The 20,402-nt window shown below is 39.1% G+C and overlaps 1 protein-coding gene across 1 annotated transcript in view; it reads left to right on the forward strand.

The window, feature by feature from the left end:
* Positions 1–20,402, forward strand: part of LDB3 (LIM domain binding 3) — a 102,650-nt gene that overhangs the window by 14,171 nt on the left and 68,077 nt on the right. The window contains exon 3 of the mRNA XM_088526358.1: positions 16,545–16,696. Within this exon, the coding sequence (XP_088382484.1) occupies positions 16,545–16,696 (152 nt within the window). The remainder of the gene's footprint in view (positions 1–16,544; positions 16,697–20,402) is intronic.

Below are 20,402 nucleotides of genomic sequence, written 5' to 3' on the forward strand. Positions count from 1 at the left end.
GCATCTTCCCTACTTGAAAGCTTAATGTCTTGGTAATGGTTGTTGGCTGCGAGTGCAAGCAGATTGATACCTCTGTGGACTGTTCATGGGGAGGACAAGCAGAGGCTACACGAGGAAAGTGAGAACCACGGATCATTACATAAAATGTTATGTTTGCTTGTGTTAAGAAGGGAGAGACTATGCAGGATGTAACAGTACAGGAGGGAGCTGGCAAAGCAGGGTATGTTACGGAAGTTCACAAATGCTGTGTTGAACTTAGTCTCCCTTTTCCCTGTATTAAATACTCATCACTACCCTGTGCTGGGGAACCCAAGCTGCAGCTAATATCAATATCATTTCTGAACTGAGCACATTTCTCAGCTGAGAGAAAGTGTGATATCTCAGCTGAGAATTTCTGGAAGATGCATCCTTGCACTTAAAACCACACCTCCTGTGGACCGCAAGTCTTGCTTTTGTCCTGCTCATGGGCCGTTCTTTCTTGTTTTGCATCCACATATCTGCTTAAATCATTTGGCAGAGCTTTGTTTGCTCACCCTGCCAAATGTAATTTCAGACTGCAGTCCCCTTTCCATTGAAAATATGCTAAGTATTGAAAGTACTTTTATAGTTCATTTATATAGTTAAGTTTTTCTAGCTTTGGAAATGATAGCAGTAAATGAAGTGTGTGGGAGAAGCAGAAAAAAAAACTATAAGTGACAGTGAAATCATGAGTGAGTTAAGTTTTAATTCCAATTCAATTTTGTCTAGAGCTAATTGTAATCTCTTTCCTAAAAGAGAGAGAAAAAAAAAGAGAGAAATCTGAGGACTGGTAATTTACATGGGCAGGGTTACTCTCTGAAAGAATATGGAGCAAGGAGCCTTTGGTCTTTCCCAGTGTATGTGTGAGAGAAGTTATCCCAGCTTGTGGGAACATTTTAGAGGGGTAAAAAAAAATCATCACTCTGACAATACAGAAGGCATATTTCCAGTTTGATTGACAAGATGAGGAGGTGGTGTATTATTTCTTTGCATATGAAGGGGCTGGCAGTGAATGAAACCAAAACTAGAACTGAGCTGCTTTATTTATCCTTTGAACAGGTGCAGCATAAGCAGCTGCAATATGATCTTTTATACACTCCACCCCCAATTCCCTGGAGTTCATGTGTCCTAAAGACAACCTGGAAAGGAGGCAGGACACTCTTGTACAGTATTACATTTTCTGGGACGATATTATATTTTATAAGTGCAGTGTGAAGTGCTGATCCTTCCCATGGGGAAGGAATTCAAAAGTTAGACCTGAGCTTCATGTCATCTGGTAGTATGGATAGATGTCTGTTTCTCTTGCCACTCTGTTTAACTCAATTGCTGAAATTGATCTTTAACTTTTCTGCTCTCTTGTATTTCTTTATAAGTCAGGAAAATGGCATAAAGCAATAGCTTTGAAAAATGAAACATCTATGCGACTTGCCCCTTATTAACTGGACCTCTATTATCTTTAATTTGAAGAAAGTGTTGCCAAGGGAGCTGGTAATAAAAATATTTATCTTGTTTGCATTAAGCCTTGGTCCTTTTCTGCTCGTCCTGGCAAAAATTTAATTGTGTCCCCATGCACCCCCAAGATTGGGAGACTACTGGAGAGTTTTTGCCAGGCAGTTTGTATTAAGTCTCTCTGTTCCAAGTTAGTTCAAAGTTAGGAGCCAGGTATAGGTTTGGGAGCAAATGATCCTCATTGGCATTTGGTTCTGGAATCGCTGGAGTGAGTGTTTGACCCTAGATGCTGATAGTCCACAGTTTTAATCTTCCCTTAAAGTATCTGCTCTTGGCTATTATCACCAACAACACATTGGCTATGTGGACTAGAGCTCCTCTTTAGTATGGGAATGTCCTGGTGTAAATTGAGAATGTAAACAGTATTACTTTTAAAGCGTAATCTTACTCAACAGCAGACCACCAACTTTAACTACATTAAAATACAGATGTCTAACCAGAAAATTACTGAAACCTCTCTGGAAGAAGGGGTATGTATATGCCATCATCTGAGACTCAGTCACCCACCTTGCTGCAATTACATATTTCTGTGATGCCATGGTCGACTAAATACATTTTCTTGCTGGCTAAATGTTAACTCTGGAGGCTGAAGGTGTTACTTTGAAGCTACAAAGCTGAGGCATTTGGTTTTTAATATCAATTTTAATGTTTTAATATAGTAAGTGAAGCTGTAATGTTAAGCATCTATATGTTCATTTTTGTTTAAAAAATAAAAGGAAATAGGAAATCAAGTGAAAACATACTACTTTAAATAAGACTTAAAATCTAGACTGCTCTGGTGTTTGTTTTGAGTTTTGGTTCAGTTTCATTTTTCTTGCACTTGAAATCATGGAGACTTAATTTATTTGATTTTATTATTTTTTTTTAATCCCATCTCTATTGCTTTGTTTCTTTTTTTTATCCTATTGTCTGCCTTACATTGCTAGGCCATACTGTTCTTCGCTATGGGTGTTGTATTGGATGAATTTCCAAACTTGTCCTGTGGGGCCAGACTCGGCTGGAATTCTGGGTGCTACAGTGACACCAAAGATAGATAGGCATTAGTTTGATACTACACTCAAGTCTTCTCTTTCTTTTCTTTAGTGCCTTGCATCACTTTGTATTCTTAAATAGTTTGCACTGCTGTGAGTCTCAATTTAAGGACAACATAATAATCACAAAGCCTCATGTTTAAGAAGAGCTTTCTATAATTTGTGCTGAAAATTGATGATATGAGTCTTAACCTATGTTTAGCCTTGAAACATAGCTTTTGCTTCCTGTAGCCTTTGATGCTTTCTCGAAATTGATTATCTTTTTGCTGTGTATTCCTACTTCTGACACCTCCCTCTTCTGTCTTTATATGACTAATTTTAATTGCAGAGAATAAATCAGTTTATCCTAAAGTTAGGTCTTTGTCTTTTGATTAAAATACATTATATCTACTTTATGATTAGGAAACACTGTGTTTAAGAATGCGTGGTAAAATTAGCTGTTCTTCTTTTGTTAGTGAAAACCCAGCTAAGGAGTGGCTAAAACACTGGACAAACAACACAAGCAGTGCAAGTCTAAATTCTAAGATAATGAGATTGCTAGGGAACTATGTATATATTAATGGAGGTGCAGGCTGTAGGTGGAAATGACTCTGTTAACTTTTAAAGCGTTTCACAATACTCTTCGAGACCTGTGTTAGTATATTGAGCCTTAGGTTTTGAAAAAGATAATATCAAGAGAATAGGAGCATCAAGCATGAAAGAGGAAAGAATATTATAAGACTACATATTTGCAGAGGACCAGAAGGAAGTTTGAAATCTTGCCTGAAAGTTCTCCTTCTATAGTAGTCCTCCCTAATCTACTGAGCACAAGATTAATCATTTTTCTGAGAAGAAAGTCACGCTTGCACTGAATTACTTGCTCACAATATTTATGTAGGGATTTAGAAAAAAATGTTTTTTTCATTGCTCTATATGTTATTTCAAATATTTTTTGTATTTGTAGCAAGAAAAAATGTTACTGTAATAGGCTAAAATAATACCTCATTTGGAACATGCTTGAAACGGTAAGAACAAAAATTCTCAATAATAAGAATGATATGAAGAGTCAAAGCTATTCAAGTCATCCAAACTTAGGTAGAATATAATTAGAATCTTTCTGATTTCATATAGTTTGGATTTAGCCCTGAATCTCTGTGGCATGCCCAGTTCGAAGTGTTGTAGCCACTCTCTAGAACTCGATCTAATCTGTTTCTCTTTTTTATTCAATGCTTTAATTAAAGTCCAGAAGTACTGAGCATGCAAGAAACTATTGTTGGCAAGCCTTTGATGAGCACTTCTGGAATTTCATTGCAGGAGCTGCGACTTCTGTTTTATCTGAAATCTCACTGGCTCCTGATGACAGACAAACTCTGTTTTTAGCATTGCACTGAAGGTCAGGCAAATGACTGGCTCCCAGAGAGTAACTGAAGATACTGGAACAAATTTATTTCTGGTATAATTCCACTAGTTCTGTGGAATTGCAGAGGAAATATGTTGATGCAGAGCACCTCACAATTTAAAGATGATATGGCAGTTCTTGTCCATATGTGTTTTTAAAATAAATAAATAAAAGTTAGAAAAAATACCTTTTAATGTGAAGTAAAATTCTTTCTGCAAGATAAATACTATACTCTCTAAGGTGAAAGTAACACTTTTGCCTCATACAAAACCAGCATAGCTCTGTTAAGGAGACTGTCTTCCACTGAATGTGCTTTGCCTTTTTTGCCCTAGTATTTGAGGATATAGCTTGAATTCTTTTTTTTCTAATCGAGAAGATGGGTTGATGTTGTTGATACTCTTTTTCCAGTTGTATATATAAGAGAGTTAATCTAGGAAATGTATATATTGCTTAGGATGACTTTCTGGGGGAGTTTGGTATAATCCCCTTATCTTTTGCAAATTTTTAATTTTAGCTGCACACCAAGTCTGTAAACTGTCTGTCAAGCAGACTGGTTATATATCTTATTCATATGCTGGATATTTAGTTGCAGGTGGTTCAAGAAAGCTCTTATAGTAACTTGTGAAATTGAGGATTCTAGATAGAGTTGTACCGTTGGTCACTCATTGGGAAAGGAAACGTGAATACCTCTGTAGAATGGCATTGCAAAGGCTAAAACCGCTAGAAAATGTGAAGGACTCGAAAAGAAACCTTGTTCCACAGATTACGGCCAGACTAATCATTTCCAAAGCACTGTGAAGGTGGAGGATCCTGGGTGTGTGCATAGATGCAGGAAAGAGATGCCTGTCAGCAGGGAAGTGTAGCCAACAAGGGGTAGTTGTCACCTACACGATTAGGTGAATTACGGCAGTTCAGATTGATAACATGTAAAGCCTTAAATGCCTTTGTTTGGCAAAAGATGTCATCTTTGTGTTACTTCGTACCTGAAGGACTGGAACTTTGTGTTGAATACCAATATCCTGTAATGCTGGGAGTTAGCGCAAAAGATGAAGCCCTTAGAAAAAGGTCATTATCGAGAATGAAACACATGTAAAGTATGTTAATGGATAGAGGTGCGTTTACAGTTCCGTGGTAGAAATATGTCCCATAAAGCTCAAATGACATGTTTTAATATCTTGGTCTTATTTTTGCCAAGATGCTATCTTTCAATGAGGTTTCCTTTAGAGATGGCAAGATGTTTCTTTAATGGTGGTTACCCTGATGATCATAAAGCACAACAACTGTTACTGTGATGGGCAGGATTTCTTCAGACTTGTTTAGCTCTGGCGCAGGCCCCTGAAGGGCTCAGCACTACCAAACCATCCAGGACATATGCTTTTTTTAAATCCATGAAAAATCCTGTGCTCATTCTATACCCTGTGTTCTAATGTCAAAGCAAATACATGTTATACCTCCAGCACCTGCTGGAAAACATACTTCAGCTACTTTATGATAATACTAAGCATACCACCCTACTTAAAGTCCTGTCAGCATAGCTATGATAAAGCCCCTTTCGGAAAATGTATAGCTTCACTCCAAAATAATCATTTATCATAACTCAAAGGCAGAGTTAATTGACAGTTAGTATTTGTAGTAATTTGGATTCTTGACCTTTATGAAATAGAGCCGTTTATGCAAGTGCAGGCCTCATGGAGGATATCTATACTTTTAACATTTATGTATGCTTATGTATGGTAAAACAGTCTCTGTTGCAAATAAACTCCACTTTGAAAAATAGCTAAGATGGTCAGTATATTTATAAGTCATGTTGTACTGTAATGCTCAGGCTTTGGAAACACAGAATGGAGTTTTAAATACTGAAAATACTTTAGTGGCTTAGATTGTAAGCTTATAACAAATTATTAATAAAATGGAGTATTATAAACATTACTGTCTGTTATGGAAGTACCTGTGCTATAGATTGACAAATACATTGTCTGTAACTCAGGCAGAAACACATAGATCCTCAACCTTTTTTGGTACTGTGTGTGTTAAGAGTGGAGTTGAAATCCAGTCTCTCCTGGATACGTTATATATTTGTGCATTTATGGATCTGTAGGTTGCTTGTCTGGACAAGGATTTACTTAAAGCAACTGCAGATAAGTGGAGGTAGATCTTGGTGATCCTTTGGACCATTCTGACTTTGTTAGCTCCTGAGTCTGCCTATAACATGGACTTGTAATCTGCATTCTGGCAGCGTGGGAGTCTTTAAACATTAGTTCCAAGATGAGTTCAAACATTAGATGCCAAGTTTGTGTAGTCTGAGTTTTCAATCTCTATACTGGAGAACTGGATAGCCTGGTATGCAGCCAGGGAGAAGACGTGGTGCACATGGATGCAAGCAAGATGGAAGTCAGGTGTGAGCCCAGAGAGCTCCTCTCCTTCACAAGTTTGCTGTGGCTTCAGTAGAGAGGATTTCTGGGGTAACAAAGCTCTGGCAAAAGTAAGGTGAACTTGCAACTTCTTACTTTTGATCATAAGAACAGGGAAGTTGCTGTTCAGGACAGAGAAAAACAGGGACGTGAGCACCAGGGCTTCCCACAGTCATTAGTTTTACCTCTGTATTCCCAGCAAACACAACCTAAAACTATAGAAGGGATATAAAAGCTTTTAAAATCCCTTTGTAAATTCAAGGTATATTTTCCAAATGCTGTATGCAAATTAATGATTGATGTTTTGCCTGAGACAAAAGTACAAGCTCTGATTTACCATTGCTAAGCAGTTGTGCAGTCATTGGTAGTGCTGCAAAGGAGTTAACAGAGAAACTGAAAAGCTTGCACTAGTACTGAAGAGAAGGGTTTTGTGCTAAGAAGCGGGGAATTATGGCCAGAGTGTTTTTACTGTGCTTAGGGGTGTTGTTTTTTTTTTTTTCCCCCCCGATGTGTCAACAGGCAGAAAAAATAAAACCCCAAAGGACAGAACAGATTTTTTTGGTCTTTCAAATAGACTGGATTCATGGGACAAATAGGCAGAAGGAATTAATTTCCTGCACAAAAAGTTTTTCTGCTTTGACTGACTCCTGCAGAAGTCACACTTTCGCAGCAGATCCCACAGCAGATTGACACTTTTTACTTGGGGAAGGAACTTGTATTCCTGCTGTTTCAGAATCTGTTAGTCTTAGCCCAATGCTATTCGTTGTAATTTCTGGAAGGATTCAACCACTTGTGATATTCACACTTTCAGTTCTCCATTCTGGTTTCTTTGTAGGACTGATTATCAGTGTAGCTGCTAATACAGGCACAAGACCTTCTAATTACATGCTGCTATAGCATAAACAGTGCTCTGTTGCATTATCAGTCTTTACATAAGATGGGCATGAGTCTATCATATCTAAGTTGCGGTCAGCAACAGCTCAGCTTGGCAGCTTGCTGCTTTTCTCTCTCAGCTATCGCATTGCACATTCTTAGAAGGTCGTGCATGACAAAAAGGGATAAGGGGCCTCCCAGGGGACATGACCAATACCTTATTGTCTGCAGAGCTTTTAGGTTTGCACTCTTGCTGCAAATCAGCCTAAAGCAAGGGCTCTCTTCACAGAGAACGCAATGGATGCTGGAATTATTGCCTAGCGTACAGGCTGGGGAACACAGAGCTGGCAAATCTTGCTTTTGTGTCAATTCTTTCTGTCCGTAGTGTTCCCAGAGAGCGGCATTGTTGGAAGAGGAATGTTAATGTTTTGAAGGGGAGGAAAGATACTGTCCTGCTCTTCTGGGACATATCCAAAATCTTGTAAATTTTTTTTTCTTATATCAATTTTTTCTTCCTTTTATTTGTATTTTTATTAAGAAATCCTTTTACCATCTGGGTGATTTCTTTGTACCAGCCCAGAATACTGTTTGATGTGAAACATGTTGATTATTTGAATTACCTCAAAGGCCAGGGAAGGTCTGGATCCTGTTGCACTAGGCACTGTCCTTGTATGGATGACCTGTGGTTTATCTTTCCGTTGTTAAAAAACATAGATAGCTAAAAGCTGACATTTACGTCTCTGTATGTGTGATGGTTGCAGTTTTATTATCAGTTGCTGTTTATGCCTAATATTCCCTCTGTAACTTGAGAAGTCTCCATGATGATAATACATATTCTGCTGGCAAAATGATATTGCCAGTAGTGACTCAGTTGTGAGTAATGGATGTCTGTTTGGAGTTCTGACTTTGGATATGGGTTTTGACTTTGTCAAAGAATATAATGATTATGAAATGTTAATTACTGCCTTCTAGATAGAGAATAAGAAGCTTATGATGATGTGTGAAATAGAAGAGACTTTTACTTAAAAATATGCTAGATTGGATATGACCAAAAGGGCCAATTGGTATGAACTGGAGTTGTGAAGGTACCTTTTTCTCAGGATTTTGATCCCTTCTGAGGATTCTGAGGAGGTTTACAGGAAGTAGAAGCAGAAGGCAGAGGGTAAATTTCTTTCAATCATGGAAGCTGTACAAAAAGGCAGAGGGAAAGGCCATGCAGAAGAAAATGCCTATCACCAGTTTAGAGAACCAGATGGACATAATCTGTGGTGCTATTTAAAGAATGTCCAGTAAAACTGTGGGAGTATCTTAAGACTTCATTAGGCAGTTACATGTGAAATCCATGTGTTGCTCCCATATCTCATACATATAATTTTACAGTCTCTCAGGGAGTTGTATGATTCTATAAATAGAAGTCCGATCCTGGGATAAAGAGAGATTATTAATGCAGCTCCATTTGGAACTTCTGTCTGCCCCAGGAATCTTCTCAGCTGCCCAGTAGCTATCCAGGCATTCTTAATTTTCATTTATTTCTGTTTCTTGTTATCAGAAGTAGAAATTTGCCGTTCACCTTGCATATTCACTTTGAAAAAATGTATTTTTTCCATTAACATTGCACTTGGCAAATTCTTGATATGCAGCACATCAAAGCTCCTTTGCTGACGGTTACTAAATATTTTTCTCTGCAAATGTGATTCATCATACTGAGTAATTTAACTGAGCAAGGCACTATGAGAGAAGGAAGGATATTTTAAAAAAGGGGGGGGGAGGGGAGGGGACGAGGACTGACATTGGGTGAGAAATAAAGACTATGAAGGGTGACAGCTAGAGGCTCACAAAGTTATATCCTGATTTAAGAGGTTTCAGAGGATGTTGGCCAAGATCAAATCTGATGATGTGTTAAAACTACAGAATGACTATACATTTTGCTTGCCTGTGGGTGACCAGCTCTGAAGAATATTACTGTATATATAACTGTTTGGAACAGAGAGGTGTCATAATTCTGTCAGTCATAATTCTGTCTGAATCTGAGATTTGCATCTGAATATTAAGAAACATGTTAATTTTGTGTAGAGAAATTTTTGCTTTATGCTATACAAAATATTACTTCATTTTAGCTATTTAGGTGACTTGACAAAATAAGGTGATGAAGCCTGTTTCGCAGAAGTTCAGCTAAGCTCTTGTTGAGATCAAGGTGGGAGATGAGGATTTTCCTGCATGTTTTTTCAATTATTCATTTTGGAGAAATACCATTTTACTAGCAGCAGGATTTCCTGTTAAAGTAACTGTCATATTTTATCATGCACACAATTCATTGTCTAGTTATTCATTTAGTGCCAGATGAAAGAAAAAATACAAGCTAGACACACAGAAACAGATTGTCTTAGGCTTTCTGAAACTCTTTCTCAGTGGAACAATAGCTTTCCTGACACCTCCTCTAAACTAGTTGCTTTTGACAGGCCTCACTGCAGAAGTTAGTTGCTAACGCAGCCAAGGAAACACAGCTGAGACAGGTTTTTGAACTTGTATACATTTCTTCTGTTCATGTAAGTAGCAGTCTCATGAACGTTTATTCCAGCACGAAATACACCAATATATTATCCTAATTAGTGTGATGCAGTGTATCCTAAGTTGGATTTACTGGATTTAGGAACTTGGTGTCATCATGTGTGTAGCAGATCATAACCTCTGCTTCCAGTGGTTTTTAGAAAGATGCCTGCAGATATTGAGGAAGTAATGAAAGATAAAGGTATAGTTTTGAAATGGAGGTAAAGCCCCCTGCAAAACAATTTTCTTTATGCTGAAACTATGCCTAACGTGTGAAGTTTAATGAACCATAAGTGAGCCAGGCTCTGAATGAATGTATCAAACTAGGGAACAAATCCATGTTAATCTAGATAAAGCCTCTCCACCTAAATATACCAAGACAGCAAAGGATTATTCTCACGTGTGTGTTACAAACCAAAACTTTGGTACCTATGAATTCTTATTAAATGAATGTCTGAGCCATTTTTGGAAACCTGCCATGAGCTCCTAAGCTACTGATAACATTGCCAGAGTGGTAGACATCTTAGTTTTTTGCTGTAAGTTCTTTTCCAACTTTTCTTCCTTTCTAAAAGGACTAGGGGAATGTGTGGAAGAGTGAGAGTTGGAACAGTATTTACAAAGGGCATGCTTCAATGTCCCACCTAGAAATGCTCTTATAACTTGAGAGTTTTAAGAGCTCTGAAAGAATAATCCTGCCTTAACTTGGTGATGCTCACCCTGCCTGCCTGGAGTTCACCAAGTTTACATGTTACAGACATAAAACAGGAAAGAAGAGTACCCAAACAGTAATCCATTGGCAGAAACATTGCTCATAGGCAAAAACTTCACCTAACCAGCAATATCCCAAGTACATCCCAGGCAGTCTGCATTTTGCAGGAGTCTCCCCTTCGGACAGAAAGTGCTCCTTTGTAGTTGATGGTTCCCCACTTTGCTCTCTGTAGTTAAACTATTGGTGGTTTCTCTTTCCTGGGCACTGTGGGTGCTGGAGGGGACACATGTTGCCTATTGTGAGCAGAGAGACCCAAGGACATGGCACAACAGCTCTGTCATGCGCAGCTGCTGATCCCCGTGGGGGCAGCTCAGAGGGTGACAGGCTCTCCAAGGTGACATGTCAGCTAGATAGGAAATACTGGCCAGGCTCAATGCCATAACGTTTCTCAAGTTACTGGCCATAGCCTTTCTGCCTTGCAATCTCCCTCCACCCACACAAACTTGCTGGGAAATTCTTGGTGAAAAAGCTTATTGAAAAAACTGTTATCAGTGATGACACATCAGGTGGTCAGTGAGGAAGTGCTTCTGTGGGTGCCAAAAAGACTGGTGGATACATGTTGAAGGGGTAGGCCTTACAGGTGTGCCAGCAGGTGAAGATATGATCCTTGCTACCACTGAGATTTAATTATTTTATGCATGTCAGAGCTTTTTTTGCCTTTTTTGGTAGCTGTATTTTTTTCTAACTAGGTTCCAGGAATGTGCTGCCAAGTAGGATATTCAAGTAAATATGCTTTGAAATCTTTTAGTCTCTAGGGACTCAGAGTTTGAACAAATGATTTTCTTCCTCTGCAACTATGGATTTAGCTGAATTAAGTAGTATGAGATCACACACTCTCGCCTTTGGGATCGAATTCCTGCAAAATAGCTTTCCTCGAAGCGCTTGAGAATTTTTTGAGTCAAATTGCAGCCACAGACCTGTATGTAAACAACACAAGCCATGAAAATGGAGGTGAGCAGCACTGCTTTGACCTTCAAGCACGGATCACTTGAAAAGAAGAGGCAGTAACAATAGGCAAGTTAATATTAACTAGTTTAGCTTCTTCATTTCCTCAAGCGTTTTGTAAATGTTGTGCTTCCATATCAACTTATGTTTTATTGAAGTTGTGGGAAATAATGCTAAAATTTAAGTTCTGTGCCCCCCTTTGCAGGTCCATTTCCTTAACGTAGCAGTTTTTTTACTTGTGCCTTTTGGGATGTGTTGAATCATAAATGCTATTGATCTTACTTTAATGAAGAATTTCTGTGTACTAGATTTTCAGATAACAGTATCTTTGTCTTCTGTATAATGTTTTGTAAGACCTTTTTTTTTATTTCCTTTTTTTTTTTTTTTTTTTTTTTTTTTTTTTTTTTACTTCATGTCCTCCTTAGGAAATGTTACAAGTAGGAAACAGGAAAGGAGTTTGAAGAAGTACTCTGGGGAAACAAAAGTGTTAAAGCAAGTTGATTTGTTGTAGTACACCTGGCTGACTGGACTTCTTCCTAACCATAAATGAAACCATTTTGTGAAACTTGCATTGTGAAGGAGCAATTGTGTCAGGGTTACCTTGTGTTTAATCATGTTGCGACCCATGATAGTGGTTTCCTAAGAGCAAAGAAGAGAAAGTGGGCAAACTGTTAGAGTCGCTGAGCTACCCTTGTTGCACTAGTGATTAAACAAAATCACTATATCTTTTTCAATAAGTAATACTTTTTTTTTCGTTTTCATTAATTTTTATTTTGAATCTGAAATAGCCTTTGACTGCAAGCAGTACCAGTATTCCAGAACCTCTCATTTTCTATTTCATTTTGTGTCTGTAAACAGTAGGCTGTTCTGGAGCCACATTTTTTTTATTATACTCTGTAATCTTTAGATGTTTAGAGGCTTTTTGTTTGTTTTTGTTAGATGTGCCTATACTACCATAGCTTCCTGCAGGCAAAGCGTGAAGGTGAAATACTACTGATTTCTGGTTTAGAGAGGACTGTTTTCTTCTGTGTCAGACCAGCTAGTGTTATGTTGATCAGTGGAAGAATTGATCTCCCCATAGCCAGAAACAAAAAGAACTTGTTAAACCAATGCCCATTTTAAAGGAATACCTAACTGTAAACTTGCATCAGTGTAACAAACACACTAATTTATGGACATGCAGGAGCAGAAGAGTCACACAGCAGCTCAATCTGCCTGGAGCGTCAGGACATACTCAAAGTCAAAGCTATTTTGAGTTACTTAATATCAGAAGTGGCTGTAGGCCACGAAGTGCCAAGCTAAAACACTCAGTATTGTCTCAAAAGCCCTTTTAGTTCAGGCCTTATTGTTGCTGAATCAAAACCCCTTCAAACTTAAAAAGCTCTGTAGTTGTCGTTACATGCAATGGAATACATTAAAAAAAAAAGAGAGAGAAAAATAAGTTATTTTTTCAGAGTGACCAACAGCAAAAGACATAAAACCCTCATTTTATTGCTTGTGCAGCTTGGGAGACAAGACAAATGGTTTGGACCAGGAGGTCAAAAAAATGCTCAGGACAGACAATTCAAGATACTATAAAGCTGTGAAAATCTGAAAGGCCAGATCGATTACTCAGGTTTCACTGTCTACTTGAAATGCAAAGAAACATTCTGCCTTATAGAATTGCCTTAAAATGAATTCAAAATTAAAAAAAAAAAATTAGGGAAGAGGAAGGAGAGCCTTGAGAACCTTTGAAGAAAGTTGGCAGTTCTGGTCTTGCAAGTGCAGTTGACTTTGTGGTGAGTTGTCCTGTGGAAGGTGACAGTTGATAGGTTGTCAGTGCACTTGGGATCAGTATCTCAGTTGGAGTCTCAAACTTGACTTGCATTAAGGATATCAAACTCTCTCATACCACATAAGAACTTGCTCCTTACACACTGTCGTCATAACACACCAACCAAAGTCTGTTGTATTATTCAGCCCGCCGCTTCCATTGCGTTCTTGCAGGATGAAGCATAGGCTGTCTTGGCACAGCACACGATGCTAGCTCAGGGCAGCGTCAAAAGATCCAGCGGCTCCCACCATCCACGTTTTGTCCGTCATCTGGATAACTGGCCTGCACAGAGAAGTTGTGCTTCTGACAGGCTAAGCAGCAACCCCCGCACCATGTTCAGTTTTTGTCTGGCAAGAAGAGCTGGCTTTCCTTCTTCCTTGAAGAGTCCATACACTGTGTTCAAGTAGCAGTGCTGTTAGAGAGGTTAGGCAAAAAGAACATCTCCAGTATTAATAAAGAGGAAAGTAATCACTACAGAGCAGCATGGTGTACCAAAGGTAAGCCAGATAGCTGAAGTGCTGATAGGAGTTCTGCTGTTGCAGGACTAGTTTCAGCACAGGATGTCCTGAATTGTAAGTACTTGGCTGACCATCTCATAAAATCACTCAGCTGCTGTCACATCATAGTTCCTGGTACCCAGGCGAGGTAGATTAAAGCTATTTTGGGTATGCTCACATGTAGTATAATCTCCCTTCCTTGCCACAGATGAAACACAGCCTGAGAGGGCACTTGAGAGTATCTCTCAGCCTGCCAGCTCAGCTCTGCTTAGTGTAAGTGGAAGCTCTTCGAGGTGTCGGGGCATATTTTACAGGTCCCCCAAGTGCTCATTTATGGGAGCTTTTGTTATCCAATTAAAAACCAGCAGCAGTTTTTTTTTGTTGTTGTTGTCTTTTGTTTTTTTGCTTCTATTTATATATTTTTTTTTCAAACTGCAGTAAATGGAAACTGCAGAAAGGGAGTTTTCTCTAGGTTTGATGGAAGGATTTTCCCACAGCTACAATCCTGTCTCTGCTCTGCTCTTTGGGCCAAAGCCACAGCCAAGCTCTGCAAGCAGGATCCTTGCTCTGGGCTGCAGCTTATCTGCACTGTTCCTTGGCTTCTGTTCTATGCCTTCTAGAGATGGGTAGGGTAAAATGTTGAATTTCTGCCTGATGGGTTATCCCAGGAAATCCTTTTCTTCTGCACTTATTTTCCTTGTCCACAATTATCTTCATTTTTTTTAAAAAAGCATATTTTTCATTTTGGAGCTGTTAAGTGCTTGTTGCAGGGACAGGGATGGGAAGTGACTGGCTTAGGAAACAATGACATAAATGTTGTCAGTGATCCTTTTCACACTGTAACATGCAAAGCCTTTTAAATATTTTTTGGAAGCATCTGCATCGAAACCCAGTTGCAAAAATATAACCCAGGGAAATATAAATGCCGCTTCTTCCATGAAGTAGGTGCTTTTTGTTTCCTAGTGACCCTTTATTTCTATTATTATGCTTTATTTCTAGTACTAGAGCAAACTCTTGGAGAATCAAGCACTCCCTTAATTGAGAATAGGGAAGGGCAAGTAACTTGCTGATCCCAAGCTGGGAGCAGATGTAGCCCAAGTCCTGGAAAACGAAGAATCAGTGTCTTGTGCTGCAAGCTGCTTGTTGATGTTCTTGCAGTAGTGCAGGCTTCCCTGTGTAATTTTGTCTCTCTTGTAGATTAGGAATTCTTGGGGGCAGAGAGGGTGTCTGTCCGTCTGCTTATACTAGCGTTCTCATTGGCATTTGAATGCTCGAGCACTCGGGGTGCCTGAGCCCTTTCTGCCCTGCTTTGGAGAGGCGCTAGGGGCTCCCATGGGAACACATGTTCCTGTCTCCAGGTGGTGCAGCAGCTGCACTCTGTACGTTGCCTCCCAGAGCTCCTGCTAAGTGGTATTTACTCCCTTCCCAGTGCAGACTTGTTTTTCAGGGCACAGCTGTCACTACTGTACTATACATTAACTCAGTTTTCCTCATAACGCACTGTTGTAAGAATTCTCTCTAGTGCGTTGAAAGCAGCATGTGATACTTCCAGCTTGCCCACTTGCTTTAGATGGGGGATATTGGAATATTCTACCAGTTATCCAACTGGTGGTAAATTTGGAAGGGCTGGGAGTTCGTGTGTCTGGGAAGCAGCAGGTATCCCCCCTCCGCCCCAAATCTCTGCTTTTCTAAGAGGTATGAAAAATGGTTGACTTATCAAGCTTAACTCTGTGCCTCCTGTTAAATTTGATTTTTGCTATCAGTGCTACCTTAATTTATCAAGATTATTTATAAGAACCATTGTCAGGAAGGCTCAAGTGTTGGTATCTAACTGAACAGCAGGCAATTTAGCTTAATAGAGAAAAAGGACACATTTAAGAAGAGAAGAAACCTGCTTGATGAATTTGAGTCTTATTGACTGATTTGTCTGAGTTTGGCATTTGTTCTCATTTTGCTTTTTTTCTGACCTCTTATTTTGTTGCAAGCTCTTTGCTGGCATATGTGGGAGACTGAGGAGGGAAGGGTTTTTTGGTAACTATGCAAGTACATGTGGGTACTCAATCATATGTGTTTTTTACAGGCTTACAAACTTTTTGTGTACTTCTTGTACAGCACAAGTCATTGAAATACATAGGAGCTTATGTTTGTAAAAGTTGGAAACACTGTTTCTAATATGAAGTAGCATTTACCTTGTTTCTACTACCCTCTTCCTGTGAAAGTTAATAGAACTGCAGAGCAAAACTGGATCACTGAAATTGCTATGAATTATTTTTTCTTCCCCATTCCATAACAGTAGCAGAGTGCAATAGAAGATGGCACTGCATTATTAGTCTGTTCTAATTCATGTAAGAGCATTAATAAATATATCTGACTTTTCTTCTCTCTAAAGTGTATAACCGTTACTGCTTTTATTTCTAATGAAGAGATATAGAAAACTGTAATTTCAGTCAGATCCTTCCAAATTAATGGGCATTAAGTACAGTCTTTCACTTATTCAGTATGCTGTTCTAGTGACTAGACCCCCTCAAAAGGGAATTGATGACAAGCAGACATTGTCCTGGGTCTTTGTGAAACTGACTTAGCTTCAAGTTTGTTTAATTTCTATAAATTTTGTTGTTCCGTCCCTCTAGTAACAGCAATAGCAGTGGGTGAAGAAAATATTTCTTCCATTGTAATTCTGAACAAGTTCTCTAGAATCACTTTGTACGCCAAAGGATTTACCCTGCTGAGCTGTGTGTTCTTTTTCCATGCAGATCACCCCTGGCAGCAAAGCATCCCAGTCGCAGATGAACCAAGGGGACCTAGTGGTAGCCATTGATGGAGTCAACACTGACAGCATGACCCACCTAGAGGCCCAGAACAAGATCAAGTCAGCCAGCTACAATCTGAGCCTCACTCTTCAGAAGTATGTTGGTTTGCTGGGTCTGGATGACTGTTCCAAAAATGTTATAACAGGTGTTTTGAGTGCATGGGGAGAACATGTCAATTCACAAAGTAAGCATTTGCAGCATGTTGCGAGTTTGTGAATGGTGTGGCACTAGCAGGGCTGTGTGTGTGTGTAAGTGGCATTTCTTGAGCTTGTAGAATGATGAGAACGTGTAGCCTGAGTGCAGGAAAGGAAATCAGCAGAAGGTGAAAAGGGAAGCCTTTCCCAGAGGTGGAAGAGAAGCTAAGAAAGCAGAATCTCTTCATGTAATAGTTCTCTTACCTTTCTTGAACAGTGCTTCCTTTTTAGGAATCTTGTTCTCAAGTCAGATAACCTTGCACAGAGACTTTCTGTAACAGCTGCATTAATATTTAAACTTCTATGATATTATGAAGTGAACTAACGGATATTTTTAGGAAATAATTTTTACACAACCTTGACAAAGACAGGTATGGAAAGCAATAATTAGGTTGTATTATGAACATATGGTTTGAGGATCTAACAGTTCTTATTTTAGAGTAGACAAATTAAACTGTAGACAAATTAGTAGAAGTAATAGACTAACATTTAAGGGACAAAGGTCTTATGCTGAGGTCTCCAAGGTAGAGTAGTGTATCGTAAAGGAAAATGTGTGGCTGAATTTCCCATGTTGCTTTCAAAATGAAAGTATGTCTTTAAGTGGAAGTTTTAGTGTTCAAAATAAATGCACAGATTAGAAAGAGGCTAACAAAAAGTAGGACAAAATTGTTAGCTTTTCTGTGAGAACACTGGCTATATTGAAATATTTCCTGGAAAGGGACTTATTTCAAATTCTCAGATCTTTTATAAGCTTTTTACATGGAATTTTTCAATGCATGAAACAATTGCTAGCAACTCGTGCATTTGTGCCTCTAATGTGTTAAACACGATTTAACACGCTGGCCTAAAGCCTAAAGAGTCTCAAGCAAGAGCCTGATCCTAAACTTCCTGAATGGAGCATTCCACAGGTCAATATATATTTGCATAGACTAGTAACTTTAGCATCTTGACAAGAAGAAAAGCAGGATAAAGTGATATGAAATATTATTGAGCCTTAATAAGTCAAATAGTGTGTCTGTTAACAGGTAGTGTGTCTATTAAGAGGTTGAGACATTTCATGGATACTCCTGCTGTAATCTTTTCATACAGATTGGTAGTATCTCCTTCTCTGTTTTCTGTTGCTTTTTGATGAGTACTATTAGTCTTCATTCAGCTTTGCTACGATCACATACAAAAAGCAAACATCAGAGACTGAAAAGTAACTTTTATTTTATAATTGTAGACTTGTTTCTAAGATGTTCTTAAAGGGGCTATTCATAAACTTGTGTTCTGAGGATTTAAGCAGGCTTTCATGCTGTGCAATTCAGTATGCAAGCTATACCCTTTCCTCATTGGAGCTCAGCCTACTGACCTTTGCATAAAAACCTACTTAAGATCCAATATTCCAGTGACTTGGGCAAAGGGCATTTCCACAATATTCATCAAGTTAGATTAATTTCACCTCAGAAAACCATAAGGAATTTACCACAAAGGGTTGTGGCAGTGCAGTCACCTGCTGAGAATTTACACAGATTTTTACTTTGAAGGGGGGGAAAAAACAATTAGAAAGATTGCATAGGTGAGTGAAAAATGAGAGCAATTACTAATGAAAAGTACCAACTTGTCAACCAAACAAGAACAAAGCAGGAAAAAAGCAAGATGCCCTGGACATTAGATAGCAGGAAAATGCTTGTGCTATGAGATGACTTTGATTAGTCTTGGATTGCAGAGGTGAAACTGGAGTGGAATGTTCTTGTACTACAAAAAAGAAAAACTCATTTCCATCAAGAGTTTAAAGAAATATAGAGATGGGGGCACTCAAAGTTATGTAATACACATAAAAATTTGGAAACATGGGGAATCCTTTCAGATGGAACGTGTGTATATGTCCATTAGGAATTGAGATCAAGATATGGTGGCAAAAACTTAAGCCTGAAATTTTGATGACTCTGGACTTCAATGTGAGGTAGCCTCATGGCTCAGGAGAGTCTCAAGTTCATGGAATTGCCTGCCGGGTGATCTGTGACTTGGTTTTGCTGTTGCAGCACTGGCAGTCAGAGCACTAGCTTGCTTGCCTGTTCAGGCTCTCATGGCCAAGGGAGCAGCAGTGGAATGTGAAATTCAGACATACATGGTCTGAAATAGAAAGCTTTGTGTTTTTCTGATAGTTCTTGGCTCTTGGGAGTGATGGCATTTCCTTTAATTGATATTGGCCTTGAAGGTTTCATGAGCACTGTTTATAACCTGACACTTCAGATGAAGCTTGCTGCTGCTCACTTTTATTATCACACTAAATTCCCTGTGGGGTTTCTTTTTCAGGATGGGGACTTTTTTGTGGCTGTCAAAATCTGTACGTGGAGTCAGCACTTGTACAGGGCAACAAATTGCAGGCATGAAATGTCTGCAGACAGAAGAGAAGCATTAAGAATGCACCTACCTAAATCAGTGAGAGGCTCTGCTTCTCTGACTGTACAAAATTGGGTTTCCCTCAAGTGCCATCAATCTGTGCTTTTCAGTGCACATTTAACACAGCTCTTCAATGAACACTTAGGGTGCCAGTGCTGGACTGAATTGAGTTCTCCATGTTTCACTCTTGTACATAACCTGTTATGGAGTAAGGAATTTATTTATGTTCTGTGATTTCTGACTACTTCCTTTCCTAAACTCTGTTAAATTTGCCTCTTAACACATCATCCTTACTATGACTCTACATAAAACTCTTCAAATCTCCCTTTTGGGGATCTCACCAAATGTACTAGAAGCATCAGGCAGCAAGAACTTGGCTTGTCTGACCTTTCTGAATGAAACACTGTGTTTTCTGGCTGCTCATTTTCAGTTGGTGGCTGCCTAATTCTCAGCCTGTGGCGTGCTTCCCTGGGCTGCTGTGGGAAAGGTAGCAGATGCAGGCAGACCAGGGGGCAGGGAGTTGAGGTGCTTGGGACATTGCTAGGGAAAAAAAGGCCTGCACTCCAGTGGTGCGGAAAGGTATGGGACCCTCCAGACCAGCTCCACTTACATTCTTTGGTCTCTTAAATTGAATTATCTAGCTAGTCAAGTTTCTTTGCTGTGGAAGAGAGAACAATGAGGTGAAAAGGGGAAAAAATAAGTCTTTTGCAGTGTACGCTAGTACCCAGCAGAACTCTACATGGTGTGTTGCTATTGAGGCAAACAGTAATGTTGATGTTCTAAACCATTATGGACCTGGACAGATGCAGCTATTCCCTTAGGTACCTCCATTACACTAGACATCCCAGTTCCATAGGACCGTGGTATAGAAGACTGCGATCATACTGCGTAATGTCCTGGGTTGTAGTAGAAAGACACTGCTTTGATTTTAATCATTGTGGAGTTCGGTTGTTGGAGTTTAGTTTTCAGTTACTTTCAGTATTGGTTTCTAATAAGTTGAGCTACATAGCTGCCCCCAGTCATTTTAGCTGAGGGCCAGAGTTCATCTTTAGCTGCCTGTCGGTCCCATAGAGACTTGTTATCAGCTTATTGTCCTACAGTACTTAGTTCACAGGGGAAAAATGAAATGCATGGAAAAATCTATTTTTGATACAGAACGGTTTCTTTTTTTAATTCACAGTAAATGTAATGCAGGAGAGTGCAGTATTATTTGTCAGCACAT

Source organism: Tinamus guttatus, unplaced genomic scaffold, assembly GCF_059628265.1.
Source record: "Tinamus guttatus ecotype Peru unplaced genomic scaffold, ASM5962826v1 Tinamus_guttatus_pri_ptg000246l, whole genome shotgun sequence".
Taxonomy (NCBI): Eukaryota; Metazoa; Chordata; class Aves; order Tinamiformes; family Tinamidae; genus Tinamus; species Tinamus guttatus.